This window comes from Stenella coeruleoalba (genome assembly GCF_951394435.1).
Source record: "Stenella coeruleoalba genome assembly, chromosome: 9".
NCBI lineage: Eukaryota > Metazoa > Chordata > Mammalia > Artiodactyla > Delphinidae > Stenella > Stenella coeruleoalba.
In genome coordinates, this window is record NC_137155.1 from 29,359,536 (window position 1) to 29,387,305 (window position 27,770).

General features: G+C 35.9%; 1 protein-coding gene across 1 annotated transcript in view; it reads left to right on the forward strand.

Annotated features, from left to right (window-relative positions):
• The window catches only part of DMTF1 (cyclin D binding myb like transcription factor 1), a 42,888-nt gene that overhangs the window by 4,408 nt on the left and 10,710 nt on the right, over positions 1-27,770 (forward strand). The window contains exons 3-13 of the mRNA XM_079932187.1: positions 5,504-5,626; positions 5,963-6,031; positions 7,019-7,135; positions 8,066-8,188; positions 13,228-13,322; positions 17,019-17,133; positions 18,022-18,098; positions 23,086-23,243; positions 24,394-24,426; positions 25,321-25,430; positions 27,507-27,735. Of these exons, the coding sequence (XP_079788313.1) occupies positions 7,027-7,135; positions 8,066-8,188; positions 13,228-13,322; positions 17,019-17,133; positions 18,022-18,098; positions 23,086-23,243; positions 24,394-24,426; positions 25,321-25,430; positions 27,507-27,735 (1,049 nt within the window). The 5' untranslated portion in view covers positions 5,504-5,626; positions 5,963-6,031; positions 7,019-7,026. The remainder of the gene's footprint in view (positions 1-5,503; positions 5,627-5,962; positions 6,032-7,018; positions 7,136-8,065; positions 8,189-13,227; positions 13,323-17,018; positions 17,134-18,021; positions 18,099-23,085; positions 23,244-24,393; positions 24,427-25,320; positions 25,431-27,506; positions 27,736-27,770) is intronic.

The window sequence follows — 27,770 nt, forward strand, 5'->3', positions numbered from 1 at the left end:
TTGAACCCGTGTCCCCTACATTGGCAGGCGATTCTCAACCACTGCACCACCAGGGAAGTCCAGGAATTTGTTACCTATTCTCTTCTTAGTGAAAGTCTTCACTAAGACTTTCAATTTAGCAGAGTTTTCATTCTTTCAAAAAAAAATATTTCAAAACATATCTTTCAGATTTTTTATTGTATGTTACTAAGCAAATCCCCTTACAAGCATTTCCTAAGGCGTTAGTTATGTACCACCTAAGGTATGGTCGTGGCCAATATGGAGTCTATAATAGCAAGACCTTGAAAACAAAAATGTTCAGTAATAGGTTAATGGTTAGATAAGTTTAGGTACCATGTACCCATTTAAAGTGCTATGGAAGAATAACTACTAATATCGGAAAATGCTCCCCATAAAGTTAAGTGCAAAAAAAAAAGTTATAAAAGATGTGACAGTATGATCACAGTATCGTAAAAACAATTAAAAATAGGTATGTTAATATATGGCTGAAAGATTTGGAAGATTATCACCAAAAAAAAAAGGAAAATGAGTAATTTTCTTATTATATTGGGGCAGGAAAAAAGACATCTGAAAACTAAATGTGTCCCTACTGCCTTATTAGTTGAATTATGCCAAAAACTTTGCATCAGCTAGTGTTTCTCAGTCTTTGCCTCATCCAATAAAATTCTGGTACTTTACGTTCTGTAGCTTGCTTGATTTCCCCTTATAAAACTATTTTATAGTACTGAATGTTTTTCACACCATGTAGTCTCATCCCATCTTGCAATGAAGAATCACATCTTCAAGCATCAAGGGTCAGCAAGTGTTAGCTCTGTGCTTCTCATGATCTCTAATAATAGAATCTACCCTTCCCCATTTGTACTAGTCCTGTGCTTGGGAACCAGTAAACATTTATCTACAGAAACTAGTCCCAAAACCAGGAAGAAATGCCACTTTTCTTGGTTTGATCTAGTTTTTAGAAGATTATGACACTTAGTTGCCTGATAAACCAGGACAATTATGTAGACTCAATTGATGGAAATACCAGTTTAAGATAATCTAATGAATAAAAACTTTACATCAATACTGGAATGGAGTAGATCATGTCTTTAAAGTCTATGTTAACTAACAGATCCAAGAGTAGTAGGTTTTTTGGTTCTACATTGAGTAGAGTCATCTTGTTCATTGAGAGCTATAAATGTAAACAAATACATTTCTCATTTAAATGTGAGTATAATACCTGTTCTGTACCACATTTCAGGTATTCTTGTCTTGATTTTACTAAGGCATTAATATACCCACCAAATGATGGAAACGTGCCAGAATGCCATTTCACCAATTAAAATGGCTGTTAAAATTTTTTCCTTTCATGTTCTCACTTCTGGTTGGTTAAAAAAAAGTAGTGCATATGGTATAACCCATTTGAGAGAAAGAAAGGAAGATCTAAATAGGCTGATGGTGGACTTGGCTGATGGACTTCCGTCGTGGTCCACCAGGGAAGTCGTTAGATTCTGCGCTTGCAGTGCAGGAGCCGCAGGTTGATCCCTGGTAGGGGTCATGCCTCGAGGTGTGGCCTAAATAAATAAATATATAGATTGTCTTTTAAAGAAAAGTTTATAAAAAAAATAGGCTGATGATGTGTATTTATTTGCCCCAAAGGGAACCAAAATTTTGATGTTAGAATTGGAGATCTTCCTGATATATTTCCCTATTAAACCAAATGGGGAACGGGTTTTGAAGTTAAGCATAGTTTCACGTATAATGAATTACAGTACAAGGCCCTAAATTACTCAACTTTGTACCTTACTATCGTAAGTTGATTTATTTACCAACATTTTTCAGTTACTCTAATAGTCATATTAAAATACAGATGTACTCTTCCTATAAATAACAGCTGTCTTGACTCTACCGTAGATCTTCTCACTCTGCTTTCTTTGAGAGCTAAACCTTGTACAAGACCTGTTTTGTATTACCTTCCGTACTTCCAATTCTCTGTATTCCAGTAGGTCAGCAGTGTTCTACTTATTGCCAAATCAAGTAGTCACTTCTCCATCTTATCCTCTCGGCAGTATTTAACAGTCAACTACTTAATGCTCCTTGAAAAACACTCTCAAGCCTTTTAAGTAACATCTCTTAGTTTTCCTCCTGTATCCCTGGCTGGTCCTTCTCAGTCTCCTTTCCTTGTTTGTGCATTGCTTGACTTCTGCTTCAGAACTCTAGGCTGTCTTCTCTAACTTCTCTAGGTGATCTTATCTTTAAAAACAATTTGCATGCCACTAACTCAAATTTACAGGTCTAATCCCTGCCTGTTGAATTCCAGCTTCCAACTGGCAACTTGACATCTTCATTTGGGTGCCGTATATCTTAACTTGTTAATATTAACAGTAATAAAAATATTTAATAAATATCTTCTAGTGCCCCCAAACTCAATTATTCAAGCCAAAAGTGTAGGGAATCATCTTGAAATAGCTCCTCATCTCTTAATCTACTTTCAGCAAATCCTGTCAACACTACCTCCAAAATAAATCCTCTGTCCAGGCTCCTTTCTTTGATTTCCGCCACCTATTCCAAATGACTATCATCTCTTGGACAGCTGCTTGTTTCGTGACTTACTCCCTTATCCATTCTCCATATTGCAGTCTGAATGATCTTTTCAAAATGTAAATTATATTTCCCAATTTAAAACAGTCCAAGGATTTATAAGCCCTTGTGAGATGTGCCCCTGTCTTTTTCTCCAGCCTTAAATTTAGCTACTCTCCTTGCTCGGAAGCCTCTGCCATAGTGGCTTTCTTTTTTAATCCCCTCCTGCCAGGCCAAATCAGGTCCCACCTTGGGGACTTTGCTGTTAATCTGTTGGCTGGCTTACAGTACTTGCTGATGAAGAAATATAAAGTAGCCATTAGGGTAAGCTTCCCTATTTGTAGTATGATGCTATTTCTATAAAAAGTGTATGTAGCAGGGAGGAATATATTGACATATATGAGTAAAATAACTGGAAGGAGGCATGAGAAGCTGACAGCATTGTTTACCTCCAGGCAGGGGGTCTGGGGAACTAGAGTGGAAAGTAGACTTCACCTTTACCTTTTGAATTTTGAACCATGTAAATGTGTTACCTTAAAAAGTAAATTAAAAATAAAATTAGGTGAGTTTCTTAAATATTACTAAATCCAGACTGTGTAGCTGTAAGTACAAGAGGGGAAAAACCCCAGGAAGGTAAGTCAAGAGCTTATCTTTGGGGGTTAAAAAAAAGTAGCCACTATATCCCAGTGTCTAGAGAGTCCCTGGCACATTGCACATGTGATATATATTTGTTGATTGAACAGATATGCTAGTTAATTTGCAAAGCAGTGTAGAAGCATTTACTCATCTCTAACATGAATTATCAGACTTTTTAAAATGAACCTAGATTCCTGATTTAAAGCTAGTACACTGCATGGGATCGACCTCTAACCCCAGTACAGGTTATCAAGAATGAAATACTCTCATCTAGCTATTTCAGACTCCTTTTTCCTTGTACTTACCTTGTATCTTACCTTAAGATACCTTTCCTTGTATCTTACCATATCTTCTCAAATCCACCTTTATTTTCTCTTTTTCCCGAAGTTTTAGATTAATTTGGGTCCTAAGATGACAGTCATTAAATTGCTAAACCAGTAACCATTTTGTACCTATCACATGAGGAGTTGTGCTGGGGTTGTTATTTTTTTGCTTTGTTGTTTCTTTTTAAATAAAAATACTAGTGGCAAGGTATTTTTATTTACTACTAGGAGTAGAGTTTACACCTCAGTGGTTGGAATATAAATTTGTACATCCTTTCTGGAAAATAGACTGCAGCATGATTTAAAAGTTTATTTTGTTGTATTCTTTGATCTAATAATTTTCAGTAATTAATATTGTTTAAAGAAATAGTGTATGAATGTTTCAGTGTTTTACGGAAATGAAAAATTGGGAAGAATGTACATGTCCAGTTATAGGCTATTTGTTGGATAACGTCATGTTTTTTATGCAGTGGAAGTTTTAAACGATACAGAAAACTTCAGTTAAATACCTAGCTTGGTTTCCTTCACATTTTTCAATGTGAATGAACTCTAAAATGCAGTATATAAAATTGCTTCTACAGTATAGCCTCATACACAAACACACACACATCAACATGAGTGAAGTATGATTTTGGCAAGTTTATGGGTGGTTTTAACTTCTTTTTTCTTTTTTTACCATTTAATTTCTCCATCTTCTACAGTAGGTATTACTTTACAAACCAGCTTTTAAACATTTTAATGGATTCTGAAGTGAGAACAACATGAAATCTGTTAACTGACTGGATGTTTCTCTAGCAGGATCTGTACCTTTTGCACTACAGACTTATTTATATATAGCAGTTCTCAAAGATACCCATCCTAGAGAGGAGTTCTAATTAGAATACTGCAAAAATGAGAATTTTAATCATTGGTTTTTGCTGAAACATCCCCTTGAACCTTAAATCTTGCTGTGCTTTTTAATTTTCGGTTGATCCTTTGGGATGAAGATGAGAAGTTTATTGAAAGAAACCTTTAAAAATCAAATCATGGGGACTTCCCTGGTGGCACAGTGGTTAAGAATCCACTTGCCAATGCAGGGGACACGGGTTCGAGCCCTGGTCCGGGAAGATCCCACATGCCGCGGAGCAACTAAGCCCGTGTGCCGCAACTGCTGAGCCTGTGCTCTAGAGCCCGTGAGCCACAACTACTGAACCTGAGTGCCACAACTACTGAAGCCCATGTGCCTAGAGCCTGTGCTCTGCAACAAGAGAAGCCACCACAATAAGAAGCCTGTGCACCGCAACCAAGAGTAGCCCCCGCTTGCCACAACTAGAGAAAGCCCAAGCACAGCAAAGAAGACCCAATGCAGCCAAAAATAAATAAATAAAATAAATAAATTTTTAAAAAAATCAAATCATTTCAGATTTTGTAAGTTTCACAATACATTCAAAAGCTTTCTTGTAATTTATGTTTTCTGGCCTGATTGTTTAGGATTCCTTTTTTCCCACAGATCCCTGGGCAGAGCTGTTAACAGATATTATGTAGTTTCTAATGCTTTAAGATGAAATATGGTACTACATTTAAAGAGAGATGTTAATTATTATAAAGAAAAATATAGTTACTGGTAATATTTGTGGTATTGTTGGTTGGTATACACCCTAGGTCATGTTACATGAACCCAGATCTACAGTTCATAGAACCACTGGTGTAATTCAACCTATTTTTTCCGAGAAAGTTTGACTGCTTGATGAGGGGCAACTTGGGCTAAGAAACTGCCTATAAACTGACTTAGTAGGCATAGGATCCCGTCATTTCTGCCCTTCATTGGAGAATTCTTTCAGAGGCTGATTTCCAAAAGGTCTACTTACGGAAGAATTCTGGTTTTGTCCTTCCTCTTCTAGTTGAGACATCACAGAGGCTTGAGGCTAGATTGTCATCAGCATACTGGTAGCACACAGTTGTTTGTTCTCAGTAAGCCTGATTGTATAATGCTGTTACTTTTTCAGAGTGTTGCAGAGGTAGGAACATGGAGGAGAAACAATCTGGATAACATGAAAGTGATGCTGGTGGCAAAGGGAAGGCAACTCGATTCTGTGGGAAGGGCTATAGCTGATCCATCTGTTTGCTAGGTAAGCATTCCTTTGTTCCAGGGACCTTACCTCATGATTTGCAAATTTTAGTCATAACTAAATCATGACCTCTACTTATCTTTAATTGGGGAATGGCATCTTTACCATTGTAAAATGAATGATGTCCTTTTAAAACAGTAATTTGTACAGTAGAACTTGAGTGAATCAGTAGATCTTCACCATGTAAATGTTAATAGTTCTTAAGTTTTTCTGCTAAGGGAAAATGCATTTGTGTAAATGGCAAATATATGTACAGACTAATATCTTGTATATAGCAACCAAATAAATATTGAATGATTAATACACATCAAGGCTTATGTCCTCTGTATTATTTAGTTGGTAAAAAAGTATGTGGACAAGACCAAAATTGAGTATTGAGGCAAGAACTTCATTGAACATTACAAGGTAAGCCCAAAGACTTCAATCAGGCCATTGATTACAATTCAGGGCATTTCCTCCTGTCAGCCATGAGATACTGTATTCAAAGTGCTACTTATTCAGTCTGTCTGAACAAAAGAGAAATAATATATGTGTAAAATAACAGGTAAAGGCACTTTAAGCAAAATCCAGTTCTCTATTTCAAAATAAGACCTAGATCCATATCTGTTAGGAAAACAGTTTGGTCAGTGACAGATATATGTACTTGTTCAATATGAAAAAAACAGCAGGAAGAATTATTTAGTGTTCCTGTTTTTCAGATAATAATAGAGCTTAAATACTTGCAAATAGTGTTTTAGAGAAGTAATTCTTAGATTAAGAGAAAAGTTGTGATGGGTCTTCTGGTAAAGAATCAGAAGTTAAACACCTATTTGAATATATCACAAAGCTGCCAATAAAAAATAACTAAAAAGTGGTGTGAGTTTTTGCTGATATGACAGACAACTTGGAACAGGTTGTCTTTCATTGGATGTGATAAAACCAACTCTTAAAAAAGTAAATGCTGTAGGTTTTTAATTAATCATCGCATTTAGATTCTTGCAGATTATTACAGCTAATTCTAAATAATTGGTATAAACTTTTTTTTTTTTTGCGGTACGTGGGCCTCTCACTGTTGTGGCCTCTCCTGTTGCGGAGCACAGGCTCCGGATGCGCAGGCTCAGCGGCCGTGGCTCATGGGCCCAGCTGCTCCGTGGCATGCGGGATCTTCCCGGACCGGGGCACGAACCCGTGTCCCCTGCATAGGCAGGTGGACTCTCAACCACTGCGCCACCAGGGAAGCCCCTATACTTTTGAAAAAACATTTTGAAACCTGAAGCATCATTGCAATTTCACATAAAGAATACTACAGGCAGATACAAATTGGGGGGGGGGGGGCAGGGTTCTGTGGGCTACTTCATGTTCATACTTGGAAATAATTTTTTAAACCCTAATCTGAAACCTGTCCTTATACAGATTTGAGTATGAGCACAGTTGAAGAGGATTCTGACACAGTAACAGTAGAAACTGTGAACTCTGTGACTTTGACTCGGGACGCAGACGGGAACCTCATTCTTCACTGCCCTCAGAATGGTAGGAGAACCTGCTGACATAATTGTATTGGGTTGGCCAAAAAGTTCAAGTTTTTCTGTAAGATGTTATGGAAAAACCCAAATGAACAAACTTTTTGGAAGTTTTTTTTAATTCACTCACAGTATAGGAAGTTTTTTGGTTTTTTTTTTTAATAAGCTTCCCATGGTTTTTAAGAATATAGTTCAGGTTCTTTAACTTGGCACATAGGCCTTCCATCATCTCAGCTTTCCTTGCAGCCTCATTTCCTGCCACATTTCATGTAGCGGTATTCCAGCAGTTCACAGCTATTTTTATATTCCTAACATACTTTAAGCTTCTCGGACCTCGGTATGACTGCGTGTATTACTCCTACTGCCAGTTAATAATCATTTCCCCCGGCTTCTGTTTCTTTTTGAAGTTTAAGACACCTTTTCTAGAAACCTCCCTTCACCTCCAGTCTAAATTAAATGCCTGTGTGCTCATATAACAGCCTCTTCATTCCACCTTCATAGTTCTTATTACACCATTTTGAAATTGTTAGTTTAGTCATCTCCTACACTGTACTATGAGCTCCTTGACAGTCAGGGTATCTCTTATTGTTCTGTATCTCAAACTTAGGTAATGGTAGGCATTCAGTGAATGTTGTGAGTGAATTAAATAACCGACCCTTGTCTTTACATGTGAAATATTTGGAAAGCTAGGTAGTCAACAGCACAAAAGTGTGATGTTTTAAAAAGTGACCCCTTTGTTCATAGTTCCTTGTCATAAGAATAAGAGCTGAGGTGCTGCAGTAGGCGTAGAGAGGACAGTGAGTCTCACTTGCACGACTGGCTTTAGTTGACATAGCAAATCAGTAAGAAGATTATTTTACAGTCATTGTTTGTTGAAGATTTTGTTTTCTCCTGTTGGTTTGAAGATTTTGAGATTTTTGGTTTTGTTTTGTTTCATTAGAAGCTGATGAAATAGACTCAGAAGATAGTATTGAACCTCCACATAAAAGGCTTTGTCTGTCTTCTGAGGATGATCAAAGTATTGATGATTCCACTCCTTGCATATCAGTTGTTGCACTTCCACGTAAGTCACTGAGTATTAACATAGTTTCCTTCTGAATCAAAATTTACATTCCAAGAGGTTAAATTGGCATTTCAAGGTAGACTTGGACCCATTATTTTTCTCCTCTTAGTGCAAAAAACCTCCTTTTAACCAGCAGTTAATGAGTGCTTATTTATGTGCCAGGCATGGCTCTGAATACTTTTACATATATTGCCTAGTTTAATCTCTCAGCCTTTTTTTTAATTGCCCCCCACTCCTGAGAGCATTTTTAGACATTTTTTTCATCATCATACTCTCCCCCATGAAATTGTAATACCACAAATATACTGTTGTTGTTTTTAATGTACTATATATATATATATATATATGTCCTTGCTTTCTTAATAAAGAGAATAAGATCTTTTCACCTTCTCCCAAGAAGCATATTCACCCTCATTGAGAAAGCACACTCTAGAGAGTGTTCCCTATGTTATAAATGACAAAACTAAGGTATAGAGACCTTAGTAATAACTTGTCTAAGGTCATACCCAGGCATTCCGGTTCTTGTAGTTTATGTTCTTTTCATGTGGTATATGGCTAAATGGAAGTTAGACCAAAGCCTAATAAGTTTATTCTCATTAAGAAAGTTCTTAAGGGACTTCCCTGGCGACCCCGCTGTTAAGACTGTGTTTCCACTGCAGGGGGCACGGGTTCGATCCCTGGTCGGGGAAACTAAGATACCGCATGCCGCACAGTGCGGCCAGGAAAAAAAATGCAAAACAAAGAAAGTTCTTAAAATGTTTATTTATATTCCAAGATCATTTAGAGTAGACTGGATTTTAAGAAGATGTAGTATTTTGGGTGGGATACTGTTGGTGAAATACTACAACCCACCAACTGTAATGTTAAATTATATTTCTGGTTTGTTTAGCAAAGAATATGGAATCTTGTTGAACTGTGGTGGCCCTCCAAAGCTGGAGTAGATATCTTAGTCCTTGGCGATGGGGTTGGGGCACAGGGCTGTTGGGGGCACTCTCTGCACAAAGGAGGGTCTTGGTATATCCACGAACTTTTTATTTTGCAGTCAGCATCAAGCAAGATCACATCGTCATCTAGTGAAAGAAAACTAAGACTAGGTTTTCATTGTGGAAAATCATGTCTTCATAAGCAAATATGTACTCTGTATTTGGAGTTAATTGCTTATTGAATTGAGCAGAAAATAAACCATATTATATAAGTTTACTATGAGACTTTGTTGAGAAATGGTGTTAATGTTAATATTGCTAATATTGCTTCCACTTGTGGAATATACAAGCATAATGTATTTCTAATTAAATGATCTCTCCTTCTAATGATAATTCATATGATTTTTAAAACTCTCTCCTAATTTGACTATTATTATGTTATGACTCAATTTTAGAACATGATTAGCCTATCTGTACAAATACAATCCTATATAGACATTTTCTAAGCTAGAATTTTTTTTAATTCAGATATAACTGACATTATATTAGTTTCAAGTGTACATAATGATTGGTATATGTATACCAAATATTATGTATATGTATATATTGCAAAATGTTCAGCACAATAAGTCTAGTAACATCCTTCACCACACAGTTGTCAATACAGTTTTTTTTCCTGTGATAAGAACTTTTAAGATCTACTGTTGTAACAACTTTCAAATATACAGTACAGTATTATTAACTGTAGTCACCATGCTGAACAGTACATCCACAGGTTATAAAATAAAATAAAAATATTTAATTAAGCCAGAATTTTTGAGTGATTATTTTGATGTAAATTTTGACTGGTTAATTGATTTGGTTAGAGTGCCTTGAACATTATTGTAGGTTTGAACTACACGATATTTTGTTCTATTTTATGGTGTGTTGACATTAAAGCCCATGAGCTATTTGATGTTGGGTCATAGCATCACCAAAGAGGACATTCTGGAGCCTAATTTACAATAAGACTGAATTTATGAAGAGTGGCTTGAAGTTCCCTGGATTTGTAAAAAGTATGTTGATAAAATCAACTTAGGAAAGTTTCTACATTTTAAAAAAGTCACACAGGGCTTTCCTGATGGCGCAGTGGTTGAGAGTCCGCCTGCCGATGCAGGGGACGCGGGTTCGTGCCCCGGTCCGGGAAGATCCCACATGCCGCAGAGCGGCTGGCCCGTGAGCCATGGCCGCTGAGCCTGCGTGTCCAGAGCCTGTGCTCTGTAACGGGAGAGGCCACAGCAGTGAGAGGCCCGCGTACCGCCAAAAAAAAAAAAAGTCACACTAAAGCATGAAGTCCTATATCCATCATCATCATCTGGGACTGACTAAATGCACGAGTAATTTATGCTGGACTTCATGGAGATGAATATTAGTTTTAATGATTTAACTTTAATATTCAGGTTTTCTTTACATGCTTTATAAAACTGATAAAAAGTTATCTGAGCCTTAAAAGTTCTCTTAACCCTCATGTTAATCAGTGTAGATAACTTACCACTTCTTTTTGCAATCATCTACACACATTTATTCCATTACCTATTCATTGTTAAAACTCTTAGTGATTATTCGTAGAGGATTGTTGGAGTTACTAAGCCTCTGATTCCTTTTGTTCTTCACAAGGCCTCATTTGTCATTCCCATACCACTTTTGCTATTGCATATTAACTGGAGTCTATTTGTAATTACTTCAGATTTTGTTTTCCTACCACTAATTCCTATCTTCCAGATTACTTCCTCTCATACTTTTGCGATCCTTTGCCCCACTGGGACCCATTGACCTTACCACTTTTAAATTATTCCTTCACTTGTATCCTTGTTTCCTCCTTACCTAGTTTCCTCCTTACCTAGTTTTTCATGGTTAATCATTATAATCATTGTCTTGCATTTACCCTCAGATCCTTTTTTCCTCCCCTCACTTCATCATTCTTTGATGAAACCACAACCCTGGTTCAATTTGTCTGCCTATTTATGTCTATACTGGTACAGCTAACTGAAAGAGATTAGAGAAAAACAGCACAAGTAAGCTGACCAGTCTCACTTTAAATTTATGATCATTAATTTGAAATGGGCTCTTAATGTTGCCTGCTAGTCATACCATACTTATCTAGTGTTCTTTCTCCCACTCTAAGATGACTGTTTAATACATTCTGAAATCTCCAGTACTACTTCTACCTTTTTCACTCTCAACTGATAGCCTTGCTTCCTACCTAGAAAATTTAAGTGGCCAGAAAATAATTTCTGTAAGTTTCTACTACCATAGATACACACTGACTTGTATCTATGTCCATATATTCTGTCTTTTCACCCAGCTAAGGCCAACCCTTCAGTGTACTAGATCCCACCCCTTTTGTCTACTCAAGGACATAGTTGTAGCAATTCTTTCCTTTCTCCTCTGAATCATCAATTTTTCATTCTCTATTGGATTATTCCCATCAACATTTACAAACATACTATAATTTCTTCTTCAAAACGTCCTGTTAGCCCACTTTGGGCTCCCATCCAATTTCTCTGCTTCCCTTTAGATCAGAGTTCCTTGGAAGAATTGCCTCCGTTTCTTCTTCCCTTGTTCCGTAAGCCCACTCCAGTCAGTCTTTCACCTCTATCACTACACCAGAACTGTTCTCCCCATGTCTCCAGACACTTTCTTTTTCTTCTTTTCTTTTTAGTTTTTTCCAGAGACTTTCTTGTTGCTAAATCCAATGGTGATTTTTTTAGTCTTTGTCTTACTTGATCTGCCGACAGTTTTCAACAATTTTATCACTCCCTTCTCCCTGAAACATTTTATCACTTGGCTTCCAGGGAAGACATTTCTCTCTGTCCATTCCTTCTTAGTCTCTTACGCTGACTTGTCCACGTCTCCGCAACCTCTAAATGTGGAGTGCCCCAGGACTCAGTTCTTAGATTGCTTCTGTTTTCCATTTTTACTCACTCCCTAGAATTCATGGTTTTAAGTCCTGTCTCTGGTAATGACTCCCAGATTTATTCCAGTCCAGACTTCTCTTGACTCTAGAGGTTTAGTGGCTATCTCAAACGAATATGTTTAAATCTGAGCTCCTGAAACGTCCTACATTTTTAAACTTGCTTCTTCTGCAGTCTTCCCCATCTCATTAATGGCAGGTACATTCTTCCAGTAGCTCAGATAAAAAACTTTAGTTCCATCGTTGACTTTTCACTTTCATATTTGGTTTATCCGCACATCCTATTGGCTCTACCATCAACATGTATGCACAATTTGAACTACTTCTTATCACCCTCACTTGCCTTCACTCTAGTCCAAGCCACTGACCTCTCTTACCTAGATTATTGAATTAGCTTCTTCACTGATTTCCCTCCAGCCTGTGCTGCCCTTCAGGCTATTTTCCCCTTAGCAGCCAGAGTGATCCTATTAAAATAAAACTCAGTTTATACCACTCCTCTACTCTAAATCTTCCAATGGTCAACCCATTGGAAAAGAGTTAAAGCCAAAGTCTTTACAGTGGTCTGTGAGTCCCCACACAGTATCTTGATTGGTCTGCTCTGGCCAGCTACACTGTCCTCCTTGCTGTTCCTATGAACCATCTAGGCAGGCCCTCACCTCAGAGCCTTTTTGCACTTGGCTTTCCATCTGCCTGACGTGTTTTTCCTCAATATACCTGCATGATATATAATATATGGACTTTATGGATAAAGTCCAAGTGTTGGTGACTTTTCCTGGCCTCCTATCTAAAATTCAAACACTCTCCCCCACTCCCAACACATTTCCTTTCATGCTTTATTTTTTCTCCTTAATACTTCTCCAGCATAATATCATGTTCATTTTGTATCTTTCCCCCTAGGCTATAAGTGCCGTGAAGGCAGAATTTTTGGTTTTTTGTTTGTTGTTGCCGAGAACAATGCCTAGCATGTATTAGGTGCACATTAGATATTTGTTAAGCAAATATGTGTATATGAATGTATACATACACACATATATATGTGTAGATATATTGGCAAGGAATATGTTAAGAAATTAGATGATCACATACTTGTTCCTTGGGTATATTTTTTAATAATTAGAAGCTGCCATTATTATTCTGGAGTTGAACTGTTCTTTTTCTTGAAGTTTCAGAAAATGATCAGAGCTTTGAGGTGACCATGACTGCAACCACAGAGGTGGCAGATGATGAGATTACTGAGGGAACTGTGACACAGATCCAGGTATAGTAAGTCTTTTTACTGGATACAAGAAGATTATCCTTTACACATACCTTAGGTGATAAAATGATGAGAATATATTCTGTCTGACAAAGGAGCAACCACAGAACAGAGGTTGAACTTATTCATTCAGATTTCCAGTCCCCACATATGTGAGTCTCAGAATTGTAAGCAACGATACAATTTATAACATTTGTAGTTAAGGTAGTTTCTTTTGGTGCCTGTAGGACTAGATACATTTTACCGCATGTTAAGAGGTTAAATAATAATTAGCCCTTTTTCCTACATGAACTTCTGTATTTGTCTCATAAAAAAAAAAGTAATCAGAATTCCTTGCTGTCTTCAGTAACCAACAGCTTAAATATATTTTACTTGTAAGTGTATTTCTGGCTGATTGTTCTTTCTTTTTACTAGCTTGTCCTTTTGCTTCATCTCTTCATTTAATAAAATACTTTTAAGTAGACAGTAGACATTGTACCATTATTTTTCGTATGTGAAGCATCCCAATGACCCTTCAGTTAAGAAGTAAAGTAGTTACAAGTTGATATGTAACATCAGGGACTAAAGACATCTCAGGTCGGTGTACTGTGAATGGTTTGCAGTGGGGAGCTTCACAGTGGTTCCAGAATGACAGGATTTCCAGAGAAGCAAGTCTCCAGAATGCTTCAAACAGCTTTGAGCCAGGCTGGAGATCTCATAATCTACTCTTGGGTTTCAGTGGGAATTTGGACAGAATTTTTTTTCTAAACCCTCAGAAATAATAGGGCACATTCTTTCTTCAAAATGGGTCTTGTCAAATTTATTTCAGATTCATAGACTATGTAGTCTCACTTCCATTCCATTTTTAGCTCATTGAAAATAACTATATACATATGTGTGATTTGGTTTACAACCTAGTTATAAGATTGAGCAGTAGCAGTGCTAGTTAGACAAGTTATACGGTTTTGTTTGGATTATTTCCGAAGACTTAATGAATTACAATTTAATATTAACCTCTTGGTTTGTTATTACCATTTTAATAAACGAAATAATAATTTCTAATTTTTTTTAATAAGATTAATATTCGGTTGGGAGTGAAAGTCAGCACAGTTAGAAGTTCAGAAATAGTGTGCTTTTTGCTGTGCCCTTTTGTGTGAATCTAGGTGTAGTTATTTCACGTAGTTTAGTAGCTAATGCCCCTTCCCTCATTCCACTGGTGGGACGAGCTTGAAAAACAATTAGAAAGTTTAAAAATTCCCAATGTATGTAGTACTTTGTGGTTGCAAGAGGTGCTTAGTGAATGAAATACTTATTTTTAGATTTCTAAGCCTGTATATGTTACAGATAGGAAACCCTACAACCAACTCAAAAAGGCTTCATTTAGAAAGCAACAGCATTCTAATAAAGCCTGAGTAACTTTAAAAGATTTATGTATAAAATAGCGAAAAATGGGGGTAAAATACTATAAAACTTATTACTATTTACTAAAATACTTATTACTAAACTTATTACTAAGTATAGATAGATAGCCTTTCAGGTACCTAAGTCTCCTTCTATACTCACTTTTATTGACAGTGCTGAATATTACTACTAAAAGTTAATAATTATTTACTTCATTTCACGGCTTTTCCTGTTTAACATTATATGATTTAAGTAATAATTGTAAGTCTTCTTCAGAAAAATTTGAGCCATAAGGCATTAAGTGTTTGCCCAAAGACAGCGATTAATGGGCATGACAGGTTTATTTGTGAGATTCATAGAGTGGGCTTTGCTGTATATTTAGACTCACTTTGGAAAATGGTGATTTTATTCTTTTAATGAACTAATTAATATAAGAGATCATCTCAGGATATTTTCTACATTACATTTCTTAAAAGTAGGTATTATATGTATCATGGTCTTTTGATAGGTCTCTGTATTGCCCTTGATGAATAACTCCTGTGTCAAATCTTACAGAACTGTGACCTTCATAATATAAGAGGCCTTGGATATCATCTGTCTAGTCTGTCTCAATTCTCAGCTTTATAAAGTCCTCTTAATCTTTAAAAGAAAAAGATCTAAAATGTATGATGCATAAATACAGGGTTATAAAGCTTTTCATGTTTGTTCCAGTGATTTCTAGCTTTTGCCTATGGTTTTAAAAAACAACATTTTTATAAATACAAAATATTCATTACCACCAAATATAAAAATAAAGTAGGTGACAGCATTGTGCTTTGATTGTTCATGGACAGTTTCTCTGTTTTCGAAGTGAGATGGGTTTCATATCTTCTTGGAAGTAGAGATCCAGTTTCTGCCTACTCAAAAAACAGTTCAAACTTTGTTAGGACTTACCTCTGGAAAGTGACATAGGTTAGTAGTTGATCCAATCCAGAGACAAAACTGGGTTGAGTGGTCACTAGGCATGTGACTCTCCCCTTATCCTGGTCTGCCTATAATAGGTTCATACCTGGTATGGTATCACTTTTGCTAAATTTTCTTCACTTACCCTATAGCTCTCTTTAGCTCAAGGCCAAGTCTCTTAAAAACAGCTTTGTTCCTGCAGAATTTGCTGGATTAGGTATGTCCTTAATTGAAAATGTACCTGGTGAGCTTCCCTGGTGGCGCAGTGGTTGAGAATATACCTGCCAATGCAGGGGACAGGGGTTCGACCCCTGGTCCGGGAAGATCCCACATGCCGCGGAGCAACTAAGCCCGTGAGCCACAACTACTGAGCCTGGGCTCTAGAGCCCACGAGCCACAACTGCTGAGCCTGCCTGCCACAACTACTGAAGCCTGTGCGCCTAGAGCCCGTGCTTTGCAACAAGAGAAGCCACCGCAATGAGAAGTTCATGCACCACAACGAAGAGTAGCCCCCGCTCGCCACAACTAAAAAAAGCCCGTGCACAGCAACGAAGACCCAGCGCAGTGAAAAATAAATAAATAAAATACATAAATTAAAAAAAAACAACAAAAGAAAATGTACCTGGTGATAGCTTCATAAATATACTGAAAGCCACTGAATTGTATACTTTAAAGGGTGAATTTTATGATGTGTGAATTGTATCTCAATAAAGCTTATTTTTTAACTACACATTTCTCATACAGACTGTTTTACTGCAATAATAATAGAAAGTAATACCATATAGTTCTTTGAAAGAAGGTACATTAAGGAGGGTAGGAATCAGCTCTAGAGGTTGGCTAAAACAAAGTTGTCAGTAAACAATAAGCAGATCATGATTTTGCAGTAGCATCTTTTGAGTTAGCCTGTTAATCCTTTAGATTTAGCAACAGATTACATTACAGATGACTATATATTTAGGTAGCAAACTACCTGTGAGGACATGAATAATCATGACATCAACCCCAGCATTTCCATTTTATTTTATATGAGTTTGTTTTACATATATAAATATACAAATGGCTTTGAGTATCGTGTATTAATTTAAATGCTTAATGGAATCTTAGCCAATATTCTCTAAAATTCAAGCTGCTAGTACTGACTTACTTGTTTAAATGAAGGTCATATTTTGTTAATGCAGATAATTTTGTTTTCATACTGTCTTATTAAAAGAACAAGAAAATATTTGTCTTTATAAATTGAATATAATTTTATTATATCTAAAACAAATGGATTTCACATTATTAGAGTTTTATAGTGCTTCGCATTACAAACAAAGATGAATCAGGTTGGGTATTAAATCAGGCTGCTACTTTTTTTTTCTCTTTTACCTTTTCAAGATTCTACAGAATGAGCAACTAGATGACATATCTCCCTTGGGTAATGAGGAGGTTTCAGCGGTTAGCCAAGCATGGTTTACAACTAAAGAAGATAAGGATTCTCTAACTAACAAAGGTAAGAGATAGTGTGAATTTTAGTGTCCAGTGGAAAAAATGGACATAAGGAAGAGCTTGTAGTCATAAGGATTCTGAGTTGGGCCTTCATAATTATGGTTGAGTAGTTACAGTAATTGAGCCTTTCTAATTGAATTAAATTTGGCTCTGAATGGGATCATGAAACCAATATTCATTTTTCAATCATTGATCATTAGTTCTGTGATATGAAGTAGGTTATAAACAGATGCACAGTGGTGTCATTTAAAAGACAATTCAGTTATTGCTTATGGGAGTAGGAAGTCAAGCCTTTTTTCAAAGTTCTGCTACTAACTTTGGTCTGATAAGTGGCTTAGAGGTTTAAAGTAACGGTGTTCATAGTGCTGCTGTGCTCATAGGATTGCTAGGAAGTTACTACAACAAAGTGGAGGTTGTGTATATGCCACTCTGAAGTAAGGAAAGGAAACAAAAAGTAAGTAAATTGATTGTTTTCAACCGCTGTACAGTAAGTACTCATTAAGAATAAATTATTCACTTGGTATCCAATATATTATGTTTACCTTGTCCTAGAATCTTTTATACATGTTTTTTTGCCCATAAAATTTATTTTTGACTGGAGAAATTTTTCAGAAAGTTTTGAGGGTGATTTGGCTTTTGTACTTATAAGTCCTATACTGCTGAAACGATAAGAGATGTAACTAAGAGGAAGTACTATTTTTAATGAATCTTTTACTTATCATTATCTCTGTTTAGTAGGGTCAAATGTATTCTTTCTTAAAAACCAGAGGTCACAAAAGCAACTTTACCTGGGGATTTTTCAGATTTCAGATGAGTGAGACATTAAATTAGCTACATTTTATTCCTCTCAAGGAATAATATTTTCTATAGCATTACTTGTTTTCTTTTAAAGGACATAAATGGAAGCAGGGGATGTGGTCCAAGGAAGAAATTGATATTTTGATGAACAATATTGAACGCTATTTGAAGGTATCTTATGGCATATTTTTTTGTTTCACTAATTTTTTCATCGCCAATTGCAAAAAATATCAAAGCAGCATTTTGTATATAGTACTTAGGAGCTTTTCAGTAATTATGTAATGGATGACTGGCTAATATGTTGTAGATTAATCATTCTCAGTTGTATGATTATACTTTTAAGCACATTTTGAAATTCTCAGTTTAAAATTGCTTTAGTTAATACCCTGAAGTTTAGGCAGAATTTTAATAGCCTCTCAGAATCTTAAAGCCCCATCTTTTCAAGCAGCCTATAAATTAAGGTTTAAATTTATGTTGTGTAAAGTCTAAGATATACATCTTCTTTGAATGAGTTTATGACATCATTCCCCTTTAAAAAAAAAATTTAGTTCATTTTCATATTCAGGCTTATATCCTGTTACCTTAGTCATCCTCTTCATTAAATGTCTGATGAAAACAGAATTTTTGAAGCACTAGAAATGTGAATTGCTTTAACAAATAGTGTTGGCTTTCAAATGCCTTCCAACAGTCCATGTGGAAATTCTGAAAACAGGTGAAGAATGATATAAGGCTCTGTGCCCTGTGAGTGATAACATGTTGTTAATTCTGCATGAGAACAAAGAAGGAAGAGTTTATTCTCAGGGTTAGGACAGTTATGAAAAATATTTGGAAGAGCAGGATTTGAGCTGAGTTTTAAAGAAGGGGGTGGGAGTTAGGGGTAGAGTAGGGCTGGAGGCAACAGCATAAGTAAATGATGAGCGTCGAGGATTCAGAGTTCAAACCCAGAGTATGTTAAATTAACCCCTTTAACCCAAACCAAGATAATTAGCTTCTAGAACTTGGGCTTTGAAGTCCAGACCGAAGAATTAGAATTCTATCCTATAAGAAATGAGAAGAACTGGTAACTCAGTTTAGGGAGAGTTTGGTCGGGTAGATCTGTGCCCTTCTCAAGGAAATCTTTCCAGAGACTTGCTGACCATCCCAGTAATGGAGTTATGTTCAAATAGTGCATGTTTGAAATGGAGACCATTACCACTGTTTGGGAATGGGAAGTGTACAGAGTTTATTTAACTATTCTCCTATTGTTTGATACTTAGTTTATGTACAATTTTTTACTATTTTAAATACACTGCTGCCTAGAATGTCCATGTTCTTAAGCTTAATTTTAAGCTGCACTCCTCCCAAACTACCCTTTATAAATTATAAAGAGTAAAAAACTTTTAATTCTTTATTAGTGAAGAAAGATCCTTCCCACCAAGCTAATTGTTTTAAGAGAAACAGAAATATAGTGACCACTGAAATGTATCTAGAAGTGTATTAAAAGTTGTCCACTGATCACAGACACTTAAGTTAAAATTGGAAAAATGCTACAGGTTTAGATAAGGCAGCAACGAATTGGTAAAAACACTGAATTTGGGGAATTAAGAAGCTGGTTTCTTGTGTAGGAGATTGGAGTAGATGATTTCCAAGGACTCTTTCAGCTTTATGATTAAGACTTTTAGATACCCATTTCAGGTGACCAGGTGAGAGTAGTAAGGACTTTACAGTAATTGAAATAGAATTGGTAGGGAAAGGCAGATAAGCAAGTAGTCTCTAAGGAAGCCTGGTGACTGAATATTGGTGAAGAAGGAAAATGAGGAGTGGGAATAATTAAGGGTTTTTTAAAAATTGAGGATATTTGGGAGAATGATGATAGAATTGTCAGAAATAGGAAATGTCCAAAAAGATGTACTGATCTTGGGAAAAGCTAATTTGTTTGATTTTGATTTTTGACTGTGATTTTCATTATGTGGTGCTCTTACAGGAACATTGTGGAGCTATTTTTAAACCAATTAATTAGGTGTCATATATTCCATATTTTGGGTAAAAGGATAAGGTATTGTCACAAGCAACAACAAAAAAAAGGGCAGAAAAATCTTTTCATCTCACTATAATATCATCCCACAACACAGTGCCTTGCATGTAGGTACTTGTAAATATTTAGGTTTAATTGTTTGCAGAATTGAAACTGCGTAAAACAATTTTAGAAAAGATTCTGAAATTTTAAAGTTTTTACTGTGAAGTTTAATACATTCAGAAGAGTGTTTAAAATGCATATCAGTGTAATTTTACCTGTTTTGAAATTTATGTAAGTTGATTCATTCTCTGGGTATTCTGTAACTGGCTTCTTTTGTTCAATATTGTGATTTTGAGACCCATCCCCTGTTGTTTTTTTTTTTTTAGCTTTCATCATGCAAATATATATACCATAAGTTACACGTTCCACAGTTAATGGTCATTTGGGTTCTTTTTAGTTTTTTGCTATTAATTTGTACAGATCTTTTGGGTGTAAATAGTATTTTATTATGGATTTAATTTTTATTTCTCTGATTACATATTTTTATATGCTTGTTGGCCATTTGTGTTTCCTCTTTGAAATTCCTGTTTGTGTCTTTTATCAGTTTTTTTCTGTGGGGTGGTTTATCCTTTTATTTTTTGTGACGTTCTTAATGTATGCTCGATACTAATGGTTTTTTGGTTGTGTTACAGATATCTTGTCCCAATTTAGTGGCCTGTCTTTTCCTTCTCTCTAGGTATCATTTGATGAAAGAAGATTCTTAATTCCAGTTTCAAAATTATCATCTTTTTACTTCTGTGTTTTTCCAAGCTTGTTTAAGAAATCTTCCCCTGCCTCAAGGGCATAAAGATATTCTCACATATATAGTTTTGCCTTTCACACTGATTGTTTTCCTGTGGGTATGAGTTAGGGTTTCAGTGTTATTGGGTTGTGGTTGTTTTTGTTTTGTTTTGTTTTATATGGATGATAATTGTCCCAGCATCATTAGGGAATGTCAGTCTTTTCCCAGTCTACAATATCCATTCTGTCCTACTCAAACTTCCACAGATATGTTTCTAGGTTCTCTAATTTGTTCTTAGGTTCAGATTCATACCTGCACCAGTACAGCTCTGTCTTCAGAAGTCCCAATATCTGATGGGGCAGGTCTCTTCATGAGTGTCTTGGCTGTTCTTGGCCCTTTGCTCTTCCATTATAAATTTAGAATCAACCTGCAAAGAATGAAAAACTGTTGGAATTTTTATTGGGACTACATTGAATCTGAATCAATTTGAAGGGAATTAACATCTTTGTAATATTCTGCCTTCCTCTTGAACATTTTATAGCTTTCCGTTTTAATTAGTTCCCCTTTAATGTCAGTTGATAGTTTTATGTTTGCTCCATAAAGGAATTGCATAACTTGCCCAAGATTTAGTCTTAATGCTTTTTTAATTTTGATGCTATTATTAGTGGGAATTTTTAAAGATTTTTTATGAGCTTTGTCTAGAAATACAAATGACTTCATTGATTTTGTAACCAGCATTCTTGCTAAGTACTCTTAAATAATTTTTGATTATAGATGTTTGGGTTTCTACATATATAACATCTGTAAGTGATTCTTTTCTAATCTTTATGCTTTTTTAAAATTGGGGTATAGTTGATATACAATATTATATAAGTTTCAGGTGTACATAGTGATTTACAATATTTAAAGGTTATACTCTGTTTATAATTATTACAATCTTTATGCTTTTTGAATGTTGGATTTTATGATTGCTCTTTCCATACCTATTAAGATTTTACTTTTTTTCCCATAAATCTTATGTGATTAATTGCTAATTTTTCTGAAATTAATACAAACTCATATTCCTGGAGTAAGCTTACTTTTTGCATTGATTATTAACCTTTTTATACATTACTGAGTTCAGTGTGCTAAAATATTTTGAGGATTTGGGGGATCTATTTTAATGAATGAGCTTGGCCCAGAAGATCTTTTCTGAAACTCCCCTTGTCTGGTTTTGCTATTGAGATTATGCTAGCCTAACCAAATGAGTGGGGAATTGTCCCCGATCTTTATCCTTTTTTTAAAAAATAAATTTATTTATCTATTTTTATTTTTGGCTGCGTTAGTTCTTTGTTGCTGTGCGTGGGCTTTATCTAGTTGCGGCAAGTGGGGGCTACTCTTCGTTGCGGTGCTCAGGCTTCTCATTGCGGTGGCTTCTCTTGTTGCGGAGCACGGGCTCTAGGTGCGCAGGCTTCAGTAGTTGTGGCACGCGGGCTCAGTAGTTGTGGCTCACGGGCTCTAGAACGCAGGCTCAGTAGTTGTGGCACACGGGCTTAGTTGCTCTGCGGCATGTGAGATCTTCCCAGACCAGGGCTCAAACCCATGTCCTTGCTTTGGCAGATGGACTCCCAACCACTGTGTCACCAGGGAAATCCCACCCCCTTTTTATCTTTAGGATAGTTTAAAATCAGAATTATGTTTCTCTTAATTGTTTGGTAGGATTTACCTGTAAAGTCATCTTGGCCTGGTGTTTTCATTGTGGGAAAATTATTAATAACTGATTAAATTTTCTTCATGGTCTGTGTTTATTAGATTTTCTTTCTCTTCCTGAGTCAGTTGGTAAGTTGACTTTTTCTAGGAAATCATACATTTATATAAGTTTTCAAATTTATTGCCATAAAATTTTCATAATGTTCAACTAATCTCTGTAGCATCTCTCCTTAGGTGCCATTTTTCATCTCTAGTATTGTTTTGTCCTTTTTTTTTTTTTTTAAGTTTTGCCATAAGTTTATCTTTTTGTTTTTATTTAGTCTCATGGATCTTTTCAAAGAACCAGTTTTTAGCATTGCTTATCCTTTCTACTCTTGATTTGATTATATTAATTTTGTTCTTATGATTTCTTCCTTTTCTACTTTCTTTAGATTTAATTTTTTGTAATTTTAAAAAGGGGTTGGCAGGACTTTATTGAATTATATACAACTTATTTTTGGAATACTTAAGTATCATTGTATTATCTCTTGCAGTATTTTAAACTTTATATTTGACTTATTAATGAATTATCAATATGTTATTTTTCTAAATGCCATTGATGATTTTAACATAAAAATAACTTTTAAAAAGCATAGTATATCCATATGCATTTTATCAGAAATCCCTAAATCAAAGAAATGTAACCCATTTAGGCACGCGGAATAAAAGATGCTACAGAAATCATCTTTGAGATGTCAAAAGACGAAAGAAAAGATTTCTACAGGACTATAGCATGGGGTCTGAACCGGCCTTTGTTTGCAGTTTATAGAAGAGTGCTTCGCATGTATGATGACAGAAACCATGTGGGAAAGTATGAAAACTTGTAATGCTGCATGTTTTCATGTAATTTAGGGGAAATATTTAAGGAACTTTTTTTAATAAAATTATGATCAAAGCCTTAATTGGAGATAGTTATGAATTACTGTTGAGTGATGTTCATATTTTTATTCTCCAGGTCCATTTTGTAAATACGGTGAAACCTCATTACAATACGGCCTCTTTTAGAAATTAGAATCTAAATTACTTTATATAGGTTTAAGACTTAGCTGACTTAATACATCAAAGTCTGCTTTGTAGTAAAGTAACATTATAAAAAGTATAGTAGTGGTTAAAGATTTAGGAAGTGTAAAAAGAACTCTAAATTCACTGGTAACATTTTTCCTATTCATTTCTATAGTATAACATTTCCTAGGTCAGTGACTTCTTTTGTTTTTTTTTTAAATAAAACCAGAGTAGAAAATAAATTTCTGGATATAATAAATTTCTGGATATATAAATTTCTGGATATAATTACCGATATTATATATCGGTAATATCTGTGGGAAGCCATCATATCTTCAATGAAATGATAATATGGTGGTGTTGACATATTTTAAATTTCTCTCTGGGAGTTTTAGGTAGTAATAGTGTGGCTTTCTAGATACTGCTTTTAAAAAGAACATTGCATTGGCTATATTCAGTACTTACCCACTAAAAAAAAAGCCTTTACATGGAGCAAGAATATGTCAGTTGTCCGTGCATGGGTAGAGAAAATAAAGAGAACTTAAAACTCCTCAGTGACTTGTGAGAATTGACCATAGATTTTCTTTTTAGCTCCAGTTTACCATGTCATCCATAAGTCTTTCAGAATAGCTATGATATTAGAGTACCTGAACCTAACTTGAAATAGCGCAAGAGTTAGGCAGCATAGGGGAAAATATGTTTTAAATGCTGAATTTTCCTAGAGAAAATTGTTACAGTGCTCACTTTTATTATAGCTTAAAGTATTTGTTGGGGGTCTTTTTAAATAGAGGCATTAATTTTGATTTTTATTAATCTACTTTGAAATTGATTACTTTAAAAATGTTATCAATATGCTAAGTGACTTAACATTTGGCTCCCTAAGTGAAATTCTGATTTTTATTAAGTTTTTTAGCATTCTTTGTTTAATTGATCTTTTAAAAATTTCTTTAAATTTCTAGATACACACCTGAAGAAATTGAAAAGCTCAAGGAGTAAGTTTAACTTTCTTTTTTTCATTAATTCTGATAGTTGTGTTTTAATTTTTTTTAATATTTTGTGTTTTCTAAAGTTTTACTTTGAAAATGTCAAGACATTTTTGGTAGACTAGTATAATTTAATCCTGCTGTTAAGCATAGTTGACCATGTAAAGAACTTATCAAATCTATATCTGCACAGAGTAGCCATGTCCATGAGTTGTCTTCTCTTGTTGTTAGTAACTAAATGTAATGCGTCCTTAGACCACTAATAGGGGTTACAAAAGAGATTAGATCGCCATTCTTGGTGACCTGAGGACTAAGTCTGGGGAACTTACACACCAGGATCAAAACCAGGGTTGTGCTAATGGCTTACTTTAGAATGGCGAGTTGGCAAATGCTTCACTGACTATCTGGGCTGACTCTACCTTATACAGTCTTATTTTGCAGGAAACGTAATTTTGGGACCATAAAGTATGGGTTAATGGATTATATGGATCATGAAAAAAAAACCCGAAGGCTGATCCTGTTTGTGATAATAAGGACTTGTGAAACTGTTTCAGGTGTCTGAGAAGAGCTTGTTAGGAGTGCTCAAAAGGGAAAATTCTGGGGATTGCCTGGGAAATTGTGTCAATAACCTGAGGGGAAATTTGGTCTTTTTTGAACACATATCCAAGTTACTTATTTCTTCTCTGACCCAGGAAAAAGGCAATTGCTGCCTGTTTTTTTTTCACCCACAGACAACTGTGGACCCCAAAAAAAGGCCACACTTTCAAACTTTGGCTCTCAAAGTATTGCTGCCCACAACTTCCAAACCAGTCAAATGGGAAGAAGAAGAATGAAGAATAAATGATGAAATTAGAAGGGAGAAAACAGTTGAACCAAATGCTGATTGGCAGACTCTTGTTTTAGGCTCCGGATAAAGCATGGCAATGACTGGGCAACAATAGGGGCGGCGCTAGGAAGGAGTGCCTCTTCTGTCAAAGATCGGTGCCGACTGATGAAGGACACTTGCAACACAGGTACTGTGAGTGCCACTGGTGTTTTTTGTCACCATTTGAGCTTCCTGCCCCTTCAGATACTGCTTTCTCTTCTGTTCTGAAAAGAGATTTGCCATTCGTTGTAGTTGAGGTTTTATTTTCTAGTGTCCTTTTTCTTCAGATAGACCCAACTAATCCTTTATTTCTGTGCTCTGTGTAGTAAGGTGATATTTTTCACAGGGACACATCTCCTCAGTTTCAAAGGTTTTATTTAGGTCTAGCATGTTTCCATTTTGTAGCAATTCAGAACTGCTCCAGTTGGGGAAGTAACTATTTTTAAGTCTAATATGTACTTTTAAGGCATATATGTAGGAAGTAATTTTAATTTAAGCCCATCTAACTATTGATCTTATGTTGGTAACAGCTTATCAACTCATATTTAATGAAAAACTTTAGTTCTAGGCAGGTCCCAACTTAGGAAGAAGCTGTGTTCCAGAGGTTTGTATGTATTTTGCTTATTTCAAATTCAAAGTACATTTTTCCATAGAAAAAACTCGTGATTGGTGTTTCAGTCCCCAGGCCAGACCACAGATGCCCAGTCAATTCGTAATGTATACAGATGTACTAACTGATGATAGATACTGTTAAACCTAACCTTTATGACCAACAAGAGTATTTAGGCTCCGCCACCAACTCTCACTTACCTTTCTGAGCCTCAGTTTCCTCTATAAAATGAAGAAGTTAGAATAGATGATTTCACAGTTCCCTTTTCAGCTCTAATTTTTTCTGAAGGATCCATAATCTATGCTCAGTCTTTTAATTAGAAAAATAGTTCTCAAGCTAGGCTTGAGCTTCCAGGGAATATAATTTTCATCCTCACCCACTACCCTGCTGAAGTGGAGTCAGGAATGTTTCCTCCTTAACCACTCCGCCAGCACTATTACCTATAAGGCACTGAAAACATAAATTCCACCAACTCTAATTCTGTAGTGAATGACAGCTTAATGAATGAAGCAGGAATGGGAGCTTTAGACCTACGATGGGACCCCAGAAGTTCATGTAAGACACCGAGGATAGAACCCCTTTTGTGAGCATAATGGAAAAACACTGTGCCATTCCCTGATTGCCAGCCTGAGGGAATGCTCTGCCTGTTAACTGCCTTGTTGCTATGTATCGTTTTGGATCAGGAGTTTTCTCTTTGGACCACGCCATGAGATGGCAGTCTGAGTTTCCCCTTCCTTTTTTGCCATGCTAAAATAGGAGAGCAGGACTTTGTCTTGAATCCATGATACCCAGAACTGTGCCTAGCACATAGATATTCAGTATATATTTGTTGAATGAATGCCTGAAAGGCAAGCACATAGCCTTTTTGAAATTTTCCAGAAGTTTTCAGCTACTAGTAACAAAATGGAAACAGAGTGGAAGACATTTTTAAGAGGTTTTCTTTTTTTTTCCTGCTTTTCTGCTTAAGCTTTTCTAAGAAAAAGACTAATAGGAACATGTGATATTATTAGTGGGTTCATGGGTTCAAAAAAACTGAAATAGAAATATATGTGATTACCAGTCTCAGACTTATATTTTATCACAGTAGCTTGGAGTTGGGAAAGGAGATGGTATAAACCTAGTTTTTATTTTTACCGAAATGGGTGGGAAGCCATAGGTGTTACTCTACTTGTCCCTCCTCTTTCATTCCTGTAAATAATGGTCTCTATTGAGCTTATTACTTCACTTCTGCGGAGCAAGGAATCTTAGGTGGGACTAAGAAAAAAGTATGAATGTTTGTGTCCATCAAGCCATCAATGGAACACTTCCCAGTTAGGACTTAATATAACTTGAGAAAATATAATTTTTTCTAGCTATGTTTTGAGTAGTTTTTCTTTCCTTAAAGAGTCAGTCCGTGCTTTCTGTTAGGATTCTATATTTTCTTTTGTAGTACTAAGAACTTTACTGGGTTAGTAACTGTCTTAGCAGATATATGCAGGATTTCCATGTTTCATTCAGAAGTAATTCTAATACTACTGCATACTTCCCATCAGTCTCTTGAAATACAGGGCTGAATCTGATTTGCAAAATAAGGAGAAGGTAGCAGTGGTAGTCTGGATGATTTCCTTCTTTCAGGGAAGTGGACAGAAGAAGAAGAAAAGAGACTTGCAGAGGTGGTTCATGAATTGACGAGCACTGAGCCAGGTGACATAGTCACACAGGGTGTGTCTTGGGCAGCTGTGGCAGAGCGGGTGGGTACTCGCTCAGAAAAGCAGTGTCGTTCTAAATGGCTCAACTACCTGAACTGGAAACAGAGTGGAGGTACTGAGTGGACCAAGGAAGATGAAATCAATCTCATCCTCAGGTTTGTGTCCTAAATCTTTTAATAACAAAAGCTGC